The sequence below is a fragment of the Lutjanus erythropterus genome, chromosome 3 (assembly GCF_056507025.1).
Source record: "Lutjanus erythropterus isolate fLutEry1 chromosome 3, fLutEry1.hap2, whole genome shotgun sequence".
NCBI lineage: Eukaryota > Metazoa > Chordata > Actinopteri > Lutjaniformes > Lutjanidae > Lutjanus > Lutjanus erythropterus.
Window position 1 is genome coordinate 11,717,278 of NC_139319.1, and position 11,780 is coordinate 11,729,057.

General features: G+C 40.9%; 1 protein-coding gene across 5 annotated transcripts in view; it reads left to right on the plus strand.

The window, feature by feature from the left end:
* Positions 1–11,453, plus strand: part of fam193a (family with sequence similarity 193 member A) — a 29,810-nt gene extending 18,357 nt beyond the window's left edge. For 2 of the 5 annotated variants that reach the window (XM_084715014.1, XM_084715015.1), the window contains exons 15-23: positions 1,345–1,623; positions 1,965–2,187; positions 4,000–4,374; positions 6,243–6,525; positions 6,646–6,832; positions 7,379–7,618; positions 7,780–8,698; positions 9,837–9,918; positions 10,343–11,453. In XM_084715014.1, coding sequence (XP_084571140.1) covers positions 1,345–1,623; positions 1,965–2,187; positions 4,000–4,374; positions 6,243–6,525; positions 6,646–6,832; positions 7,379–7,618; positions 7,780–8,698; positions 9,837–9,918; positions 10,343–10,436 — 2,682 coding nt within the window. In that variant the 3' untranslated portion in view covers positions 10,437–11,453. The remainder of the gene's footprint in view (positions 1–1,344; positions 1,624–1,964; positions 2,188–3,999; positions 4,375–6,242; positions 6,526–6,645; positions 6,833–7,378; positions 7,619–7,779; positions 8,699–9,836; positions 9,919–10,342) is intronic. The other 3 variants (XM_084715016.1, XM_084715017.1, XM_084715018.1) reach the window with 2 other exon arrangements.
* Positions 11,454–11,780: the final 327 nt, after the last annotated feature.

Here is an 11,780-nt window from a genome sequence, read left to right on the forward strand (position 1 = left end):
TCTTTTACAAATTTCAAAATGTTATTTTATTTAGATAAAGGATCAATTAGGGCTGCAACTAGCGATTATTTTCACTATTGATTAATCTGCAGATTATTTTGACAATACTCTATTAAGTGTTTAGTCTATAAAGTGTCAAAAAATTATGAAACATTCTCGTAATATCCCAGAGCCCAAAATGACGTCTTTTGTCCAACCAACAGCCCAAAAACCGCTCTTCATTTACGCTCATAAATGATAAAGAAAAGCAGCAAATCCTCCCGTTTGGGAAGCTGGAAACAGCCAATATTTGACATATTTCCTTAAAATGACTGAAATGATTCATCTATTAGCGAAACAGCTGGAAACTAAATTTCTTTTGATCTACTAATAGATTATTTGACTAATTATTGAAGGTCTAGTTCTGATGCTGCTTGTATTTAGACAGTTTCACATGTGTGTTTTAGATTCTTTTACAAAACAGAAAAAATATTGGGAGAAAAACATATCTACAGTTATAAAAAATAACTTGGTACTCATACTGGTCCTTGGTTATGCTTCTTGGTTAAAGTTTAAACAGTGTGAGATTTTCACAGGATGATAACCGATACCGATCTTATGATATAAAAAAAATGTCAATAATGATATGTCAGCCAGTAATTTTTATTTACATATATATAAAGTCCAAAGTGACATCAGGACACTAAAAGAGCAAACTGTGACGGTTATTTTTAATACTTAAAGGTAACTATAAAGAAAATACACATAAAATTAGAGCCAGAGAAGTACATTGGCCCAATATTCAAATTATTGATTGATGTTTTATCAGAAAAATGTGAAAAAAAAGTAATGATTATACTTTTCTGAAGTCCAAGGTGACATCTGCAATTGCCGATTTTGTCACAACAGAAACCCACAAAATATTCAGTTCTCAGATGTATAAAAAAGAGAAAAGCAGCAAATCCTCACATTGGAGAAGCTGGAGCCAGAGAATCCTTGCTTGAAAAATGACTGGAATGATTCATTGATTATCAGAGATGTTGCTGATTAATTTTCTGTCAGTCAACTAATTGTTTCAGCTCTGCGTGACAATATATAATAGAGAGGTAACTATCGAATATCCTGATAGTGCAATAAAAAATGTCTTGATACCACACCGTACTGGACTGTGATGATATCTATAGTGATATTATGTAGTTAATTATTTTATTTAATTGCTTTTTTATTATCATACCTTGAGGTTTTGGTATTGATAGGATATATGAATAGATAATCATCTCACATTTAATGGAAGAGCAGAGGAACAGACACACACTCGAGAAGAAAAGTAGACAACATGTTTTTAATGTGTGATTCGACTCTCAGGTAGAACAGGTCCAGCATGCCTGCGAGTGCCACGTGTGCAACCAGGACCCCAGCTCCTCCGCCCTGGGCCCCGCCACATGCCTGCCCCCGAGTCGGCTCCACGCCGCACCTCCTCCCACCGTCGGACACCAGTTCTTCACAGACAACAAGACTCCCCCTGCCCACCCCGCCCTCCACCTCTACCCCCACATCCACGGCCACCTGCCCCTACACAACTTCTCCCGGCCCCTGCTGCACCCCACACTCTACCCCCCCAGTCCTCCTCTCACACACAACAAGGTGAGGACCATTTTAAAGCCATGAGGCAAGATGCAAATTATTTTCTTCTTCTTTTTACAGTCTGTAAAATGATAGCTATGAGTCTCTTTAAGGGAAAATTGATTCATTTCCTTATCACCGGGGATTTTTTTAAGGTTCCAGGAACAATACTGAGCTTAGTTGTATTCTAGTTTCACTTAGTCATTTTAATTGTCTGCCAGTAGGGGGCAGACTGAACCCAATCTAGGAGAATTTGAAAGCAAAACTGATATGTATGCTGCCTCAAATCAGTTCACCTTATCCCAAAACTAGTGACATGATTTATTTTCTAACTTAACGTTGCTTTTTTTTCCCCCCTCAAGCCTCTGCCCCCAAACCCTACATCAAACCACTCGGCGGCCAAGCAGCCAGCCTTCAGCCCGTCGTTACCTGAGCACGTTTACCAGAACTGCTTTGGCGGTGCAGGTGGAGCAGGTGACTGGAACAGCTCGCTGCAGTGCCTCTCGCTCAAGTTTGAGAACCTGTGGGATGCTGCTGTGATGAAGAGCTGGAATCCATCTGTGCTGTTGCCCGAGTCCCTGCCAGGTGAGCTGCTCGGCAACACCTGAAATGACCATCAATTAAAGGGATAGTAAAGATTTGTTTTTAGTGGGATACTTATCCATGGGGTGTTACCTACAGTAGATGGCGGTCGGCATGAGTACCAGTGTTAGGAAGCTGAGCAGGGTTCAGATGTGTCCTACAATTGTCCCGAATTCCTCTTTCAGTTGTCCCAGACATAACAACCTCTGCCCTAAATTCTTTTTTTTTCCTCCATTCAACAGAATAAAAATAGTTCAGCAGCTTTTTTTTGCATCACTTTGTTATGACTTTGTTAGACTTTATTCGCCTGCCATGAAAGTTTTGATCCCTGCACTTTAAAAAAACTGAAATCACTCTAGGTGTTTGGCCACAATCATTTTTCATTATTCTTGTAGTCATTGAGTTTTTGTTTATTTCTTTTCTGGAATTCAAGTTTTTATTGTGTTTTGGTCACATTTTTCATATTATGGAGGTAGACTCCAGAACATGAAGAAAAAATAAGAAATAAATAAGTCTAGAAGGAAAAGAAAGAAACAAAGGTCGCACCCATATATCAAACATTACTCTACAGGGTCACATAATCACAGAGCAAGTTCATATTTATGTAGACCTATCTTCTATTTTGATGTGAGCCCAGAACCTGCCCCAAAGAGATGCTCCTTCGTCCTGATCGCCACTTATTACGTAGCATTCATTCATAAAATGCCATTTCCACCGTGGTATTAACCTATTCTTTCAGTTGCGGGGCCTTTGTTGCTTTCCGGTGTCTTAATATAACACAGTAATAACAGAAAATGCACACTCAGATATGTTCTGTTTTTGGGACCAGCTACTTAGAATCTCTAATACTCCAATCCAGAGTGGTCTGATCAAACTACATTCCTTTATATGGTGCAGAAAAATTCCTATTTCAGTTTTACATGTCCAACATTTATTATTGTTTAACAACTTAATTCTGTAGTGGCATAATAGTGTATGATAATATCTGTGCAGTAACTTATATTGTATGAGCTTTCCCCTCGCTTCTTTCACGTTTGCCACATCCTGACACAATTTTAGACAATTTGTCACCTTGGGTTTCTTCCCCGAGGTCCTTTTGCCAGGTCAGTTTAACATTAACTGACATATCACACAAGAGGGAAGTAGTTAGTTTATAAAATTGTGAAGCCTTGTGGTTTTCTCGTGGTAATTTGAGAGAGTTTATAATTGTGTTATCAGCAATATTGTAGGACTTTGACATAATACAACTTCTTATCTGTAAGTACTTTCAGACATGTCCTTTTCCTACCAAATTAAATCAGTCAACCAGATTACTGTATGACAGAAATAAACCATCCTCAAATAAATCACCAGTTATTCTTAAACCACGGGAATGCCACTGCTTCCAATACACAGTATTTTATCCAATAATGATAGCAGGGTTATGTTACAGTGAAAATTATCTTTGTATGTTATGTGTTAGTTTGAACTTTTTATGGACTTTGGTCCACACATCTCTTGAGCATAGAGGGACTTGGTTTGTAATATTACGAGTCGTTTGAGATAAAGCTTCAATAGGATTGAATGTCGCTAAAATACCTTTTGCTGCTGACCAAGTCTACAGTTGTTCATTGCTCAGTTTCTATGCTGGTACAGCTGTCTGCTTTCTCTAAACTGGGGGTGTGCCAACTACCATCTACTGTAAATAATACACTGACTATAGGTAAGAACATCATACAACCCTACTTCAAAAAAATCCAAACTATCCCTTTAAAAGAATCTCAGGAAGTCAAAGACGGTTAAATTCATTTCTTGCCTTGTGTTATTTATTAACAGGTGACATGCTTGGACCCCCCCTCGCTGACGTGCCCCTCCCTCCAACATCATCTATCGGCCCCCAAGGGGAACACCCCTCGCTGCCCACCGCTTTGCCCCCTTCCTCCTCCACCCCGTCATCATTGTCGTCGTCGTCTTCATCCTCATCGTCGTCATCATGCTCCTCTTCGGAAGCCAAAGAGCAGAAGAAGAGCGGCGCAAAGAAGAAGTGTCTCTACAATTTCCAGGATGCCTTCATGGAGACCAACCGAGTGGTGATGGCCACCTCCGCCTCCACGTCCTCCGTGTCCTGCACTGCCACCACTGTCCAGTCAAGTAATAACCCACCCATCCACCTAGCATCTAAAAGACCCAACTCTTTAGGTAATATAGGAGGTAGGAGCAGTGCTTAGGTTTGTACTGATGATGAGGTTTTTTTTTATCTTTAAATTACGCTTAGAAAATCACCACACTAATAGTTATTACAGGGGTGTGACATCTACTGTTAAACCCGTCTAGGAAAATTCTTTGCTTTTTAATTTTCCACGTGAGGATGTGGGAGATATGTGTGATGCTATTTTCAGTGTTAAGTGTGACAGTATGTGAAAACCGTTATACTATATGTGGCTTTGGCAGAAGTGGGAGTAAGTCACACATACGCAGGTCTCAAGCCTTAACTTTCAGGTCCTCAAGCAGGTCCTAAGTTGGTGTGAATCAAGCAAGTCAAATAGAGTCCCTGCTGGGGTCAAGGTAGTTCGTAATTTGCCTGCATAGTTGAACTGGTTATATAGTCCAGAATCAGTCCCCTCACTGTTTTTCGCGTTAATTTAAAGCCAAGTCTAATATATCTTAAACTTGACATTAATATTTGATCAGCCTATAAGTTAGCGAGAAAGACAATTCTTTTTGGATTTGATAGTGACAGATGTAGTTGGACATTGTGGTCATGTTACAGATTTTTGATTAGCAGACTTTCCATACTGCTGTTCTCTTCTTAATACCATCACCACCAATATGATTCTCCAAATTTTATTACTTTTGGATTAACCCCCTCCATGATAGCTACCTCATGCATTGGTCTCAGCTGGTCTGCTGCATCCTAGTAGGTTGCCAGGTTTGCACATAGTGCAATCACCCAATCACGTTTCAAAAACAAAGTATAATTTCGCAATACCTAAAAATACTTAAATACAAATATTTAAAATTTAAAAAGTTCTTGTCACTCATCTGTTTCAAGTCAAAGTCAAGTCGAGTCTTTTCTAAATGTTAATCAAGGATGTCCATTTGCAGCTTTAGTCTGACTAGTGTCAAGTTATGTGATGTGAATCCTTAGATCAGTTGCTGCACTAATGAGGAAATTGTTGCTCCTGTATATAGGTCTGAATGTAGGAGTTAATATTCATAAACATTGTAGTGATTGCAAATCTTCCTGGGATCAACACAGTCAGTTACTCACAGTCATCTTTATAAAACAGTAAATGAGTGGCAACTAATGTAAACTAAAACCAGAAAAATGCATCAGTTTATTAAAAACAATAACTAACGATTGCTGTAACACAGTGACATTAATTGTAAAAAAACAAAAAAAACAAAAACAAACTGATGTTGATGAAAATGTATTTTCACTTCCTTTTTTGTATAAGGAAATACTGAAGCTATTTTTCATCATTTTACATTTTATAAACGAGGATAAAAACACGTTGGACAGATTTGTGGTGCTGATGTCTAAGATTCAGGCCTCTGGGTGCGGGTTTCTCATGGCAGACATGACAGACTGACATCCGCGGGCCAGCGTTGTGTAATAATCCCACAAAACAATGCTCATGTACATTGTTAGTGATTTAAGACATTTCTTCCTTCTAGCATCATAAAAAATGTTTGCCTGGCAAGCTAGGCTAACTAGTTTACAGTCAGTTAACCTTTTAAGCTTTTCATGTTAGCACTGACCAATTGCAACAGTAATGTATGAAGCAATATCTTTGCTGAAAAAAAACTTAAATTAACTTAAAATTAATACATTCCAAAAAGGAAGAAATTTAAGTACACAGGTCCAAACAAAGTGGATATATATACATATTTTTAAAAATCTCTTTAATTTCAGTTAGATTTTAAGTGAATGTTTCTCTTTCAAATATAGATGTTAATTTTCTGATATCTCTTGATTCACTGTATGAAAGCTCTGTGAATAATACATGTGTTAGAGTTGTTTCTTTGAACAAAGAACCAAACAATGTTCTCATCCAGTGTATCTTTATCTCCTCTAGATGATGTATTTCACAATCTAGGTAAAGAGGACCATAGGCAACCCACTCCCACCACCCCTAGAAACGGCCCCACAGGACTGACCTCCCTCCCTCCGCTCTCGGGCCCCACCCTGCCTCCAGCACCCACCACACACCTCCCCACAATGGGTTCCCAGCCCTTTCCAAAGATGGCCGCTCCAGCCCCAGACTTCATGGAGGCCCACCAGGGTCTGTGCCTCCCGCCTGCCGAGCCTCCGGCCTCCTCAGCAGATGGTCCCATCAGTGCCCCACCCAGTGTCTGCAGGTAAGACCACCACCGCATCCTACAGGCTCGTAAAGATGGACAACCCTCAATGAGATGATTGTTTGGACAGGTGATTCTGTAGTTTATGTTGGGACCAGTTTTAATCATCTTTCTTTTCAGTGATCCTGACTGTGAAGGCCATCGCTGTGAGGCAAACGGGGCGTATGAGCACCAGCCGTACGACGGAGAGGAGAGTCAGGACGAGGACAGCTGCTCTGAGCACAGCTCCTCCACCTCCACTTCCACCAACCAGAAAGAAGGAAAATACTGTGACTGCTGCTACTGCGAGTTCTTTGGGCATGGCGGGGTAAGAGATGCACATTTATTACTCACTGAAATCAGCATGATCACCTCAAGTTTTGTGGCTGATGCAAATCACAAGCACTTACTTGAATTTCAATTCTGCATTCAGTTTATTTTAGATTAAATTTGAATTAAGATAGATGTCTTGAAGAAATCTGAGGCACTCAGGAAAATGACAATCTAACCTGTAGGAATGTTTATAACTGCAGAAAAGCAATGAGTTAATAAAGACTTTTTAAATTATCCCCTTCTGAAAACCTTAGATATCTTCAACAAATCTAAACTTTGGTTCCTCAAACTGGAGAGCACCTTTTAGTTTTAGTTTGGGCAACATCATTTAAAGTTAAACCATGATTTAAACAGGTATAAAAATGAATCATTGTGGTGCAACCGAGCCTTTATTTTTGATCTCCTGTAATGTAAAAAAAAAAAAAAAAACTGGAAATGTGTTGTTTACAGTCAAGTGAATCATTCAAATAGATTTTTAGCTAAATGTAAGAATTTATCCATAGTATTCTTATTGATTGCATCCTTCCCTGTTTTGTTCCAGCCCCCTGCTGCTCCTACCAGTCGAAACTATGCAGAGATGCGGGAGAAGCTGCGCCTGCGTCTGACAAAGCGTAAGGAGGAGCAGCCTAAACGTGAGGAGCACCAACCAATAATAGAACGAGATGGAGGGGTGGAGGACCACAGGCGGGTGGAGGACCTGTTGCAGTTCATCAACAGTGCCGACAGTAAACCTGCCTCCAGTTCTAAGGCAGCCAAACGGGCCAGGCATAAACAAAAGAAGGTAACTGTCCCGCCAAATCAGTTCAGAAATCTTATTAAAATTGTTTTAATATCCATCCAATTTAATCCACAGAGACATTTTTTGCATGGCCTTTTTTGTGAACAACGTGGATTTTTTTTGCTGTCATAATGCTGAAAGGATATGTTATTGTTCTGCTTCAGATGGAGGAGAAGGCCCGTCTGGAGGCAGAGGCCCGTGAAAAGGAGGAGCAGCAGCTGTTGGAAGAGCAGCAGCGGCGACAGCGGCAGGAAGAGGAAGAGGCAGCGCTTCAAAAGGAACTGCTCAGGCTGCAGGAGCTGCAGCAACACCGTGCCGCTAAGAAGAAAAAGAAAGAGAAAGCAAAGGAAAACACCGCACCCCCTCAGAACAACCCACAGCCCCTCAAACAGACAGCTCAGAACGTCCTTGATAATTTACAGAATGGAAAGTCACAGCTGCTTCAAACTCTCATCCGCCTCCCCGACCAGAAAGAAACTAGATTTGACCCTGTACCCCGGCTCAACACGCTGCACAGCCCAAAACACACCAGTGAGAAGGGGTTTTCTACTGACACCAACACCCCAAACTCTCCAGCCGCCCTTCATAACGGCACTTCTGCATCACAGCTCGAGGCCAACAGTAAAGTGAAGGCCAAGCAGTCTGCTAAAGTGTCCACGTGTGAGGCTGCTGTAAAGAAAGCGCCAGAGTTACCCAAGAGCTCAGATGTGACAGTAAAGCTCACTAATGGCACCACCACCACCACCACCGCCCCCACCACTTCAGCAGACACCAAAGTGACACGGATCAGGCCCGCCGAGGCCCTAGCTCCTCTCCCAATCACCGAACCGAGGAGGGAGGACAGGAGTAACATCAGGAGCGCCAGTGGAAAAAGGCAGCAGCAGCAACAACAGCCGCTGACCCAAATAAAGGAAGACAGGAGGAGTCCACCCGTGTCAAACCCTTCGCCGTCTCCTCCTCCAACCTCCCAGTCGGAGCAGACGCAGCAGAACGGCAAACCTCCCAGTGCAGAATCCCCACAGCCCAAAGGCAAGAACAAGAAGAACAAGAAGAAGAAGGGGGACAAGATGAACAGCTCAATAGGTTGGTGACATTATCACACACAACAATACAAGGTTCAGGTGCAAGTTAACCACAGAACAGTGTATGTGCAGTAGTTTTAACGTAGTTTCACTCCTGACCAGCTGTACTGATGAAATACCTGGTGCTAGGTAAGGGAAGTACAAACTGTGTCCTAAGCAGAACTGTGTGACCAGGGACTGCCTAAACCATTTCCTCACTTTTGTCTGTTGGGTATTTTGTGGTATAACCAAGGCGTCATAGCGTGGTTAGTGAATGTGGTCACTGTCTAGGCATTTACGTCCCTCTGCCATGAGCTGATAGTATGGGGAGTTTATTATTGTCCAATGAGATGGGTGCTGAATCATAAAAATACCTGAACAGAGGAGGAAAGATCTGCAAAATAATGCAAATAAATCCCTTAAACTGAAGTGTTTTTGGCATGTGGATCTTTTCCTTCTGTGTATAAAAGCCTTTTTCACTAACAAGGTGCCAGTAGTCAAACTGTTATTATTATTGTTGCATAATAACTAACCTAAAGAAGCCCTTCACCTCCAAAATGTTAAGTTTATCAGTTACTTACACCATGTTGCCTTGAACTCCTGAAGAATGAACGTGTGAATGTAGAATCCAAAACATACTTTCCAGACCTGTTGAAGTTGGGAGTGCACCTGTTTGTAAAATAGCAAAACATACATTTAAAGCTCTCACACAACTTGCACAACTATAATTCAAGTCTCATTTATCTAGTCATATTCTCAGTACTTCCAAAAAAAAACCTTGCTAATGAAATCATTTCTGGTGAAAAGCTCTGACAGTAAACTACCGCTACACACCTGTTGCTCAACACTTCCGTGTACGCAACTGAGATTAACAACCGCATGTATGTGTGATGTAGTCCTGTCTTCTGCTTCGTTCACTGCCCAGGAGCTGTATATGTGGCGGCAGTACGATACAAAACGGTCAAACTAAACCTGTAATACTGCTTCACTGCTACACAGCTGCTATAACAAACAAAAAAAAAATCAGTCACTATTGGCTCATACATATGAGACCAACATGTGCATCTAAGTTATTCTCAAAGATTAATTTCATAAAATATGTTCAAAATGAATAAATGTATTTAAAATGGGAGCATTTAACATGTGTTATTTTGTTTCAGATGACGTGTTCTTGCCCAAAGACATCGACCTGGATAGCACTGAAATGGATGAAACGGAGAGGGAGGTGGAATATTTTAAAAGGTACGTGTAAGGTTCTCTTGTGCCAAGCTTAAAGGTACCCTGTGACCGCTAAGTCAACTCTGTTTTGTTTTGTGTTGCATGCATGCGTGCACACAAAAATGCAAATGTCCACAGCAGACGTGCAATATTGTGCCAATAGAGGCGGTGAAGAAACAGCTGCTACAAAGCAAACATGGGCAGAAATAATGTAGGTTTTAAAGTTATCAAAACTCTTTCCTACCCCATAAACAAACACATTTATGGGGAAGGAAATGCATTCAGCAGATTTATTGGGCCTTTGGGATACACATATGTTCTGGTGAGAAACGTTGCATGTAAACAGAACTGTTTGTTTACATTAAAAACTCCACAGGGTACCTCTAACATTTAAAACTGAGGGAGTGTGGCTCTCAGGAGTGTTAAATTTTTTGTTTTTTCTCTGCAGGTTTTGCTTGGATTCTGCTCGGCAGACCCGCCAGCGTCTTTCCATCAACTGGTCAAACTTTAGTTTGAAGAAAGCTACGTTTGCTGCACATTGAGGGTGTTAGTGAGTGACTGTCAGGACACAATCAGTACCTTAACAGCTATACCAACCCACACGCCCCCCCCCCCCCTTCCAGCCCATCCCCTTACCTTCCACTCGGCTGTTGTCCTCCCAGAACTTCTCTCCTGCTGTGCCCAAATCACACCCACGCTGCCTTGCTTTGTTCTCGTCACTGTGTGGTTCCGACACAGACCCATCTGGACTGATCCACCTGCAGAACTAAAAACAAAAATGAAATGAAATGACACAAAAAGAATCACAAAATGCTACTTTACATCTGATTAATTTTCCTTGCGTGCTTGTGTGCTTTTAGTCTGAGTTGGGCATTTCTCTTGACTGAAAAAGCCATGGTATGAAATTATTTTCTTATACTGGCTTACCTGTAGTCAAAAGATGCTTACTATGTCTGGATGGTTTCCTTTCAAAAAAAGAGACAAAAGGAAACTACAAAAAAATGAGATATGTAATGAATTAAAAGCTGTATTTGAGATATTGTGGCTTACTATCCCGTCGTTTCCCGCTCCTAGCACGGCATCTCATCCACATGATTGACAAGGGAATGGGCTTGGTCAGCTGGTCTCCACTCCCTGCCCCCTCCTCGTCCTCCTCCTCCTCCTCCTCTTCCTCTTCCTCCCACCACCACCACCACCACCGCCACCTCTTCCTCCTCCTACTCTTCCTCCACCACCTCCTCCACCCTATTTCACAGAAAGGAGGAAAAGCGTAATACTTGACAATGTTCTTTTTTGGTTTTTAAGTACTGTTTAACAAACTGTTGAGTAAAAGTGTTCCAGTTACAGTTTTTGTTTTCTTTCTTTTTGACCTGTAGCCAGCTTGTATCAGAATACTTTCAGAATGAAATTGAAAAAGAACAATACTCACACTATCAATCTGTTATAGAGTGTATATTGTATTAACACTGAAGCCAAACTGGCTACTTTTAACATATTGTTAAGTAATATTAAATCTTGTCTTTCTTTTTTGAAAGATGGAATACAGTAGTATGGCAGGATTATGTGTCTTGTGTCAAATCTTATTTCCACCATGCAGTAGAAATTGCCGATAAAGGACATGGACACTTAAAACCGCACACATACATGTAAAGTAACAGTTTGACTATCTTAGGAAATGAGAGTGTTCACCGTCATGTTGAGAGTTAGGTGAAAAGATCAATACTACTCTCATGTCCTTTAAACGTCCAGTGTGTGAGATTTAGGGGGATACACTGGCAGAATATGTATGATTATAATATTAATAAGTATGTTTTCATTCACATATAAGCACCTGAAAACAAGAATAGTTGTGTTTTTGTTAGCTTAGAATGAGCTATTTATCTCTC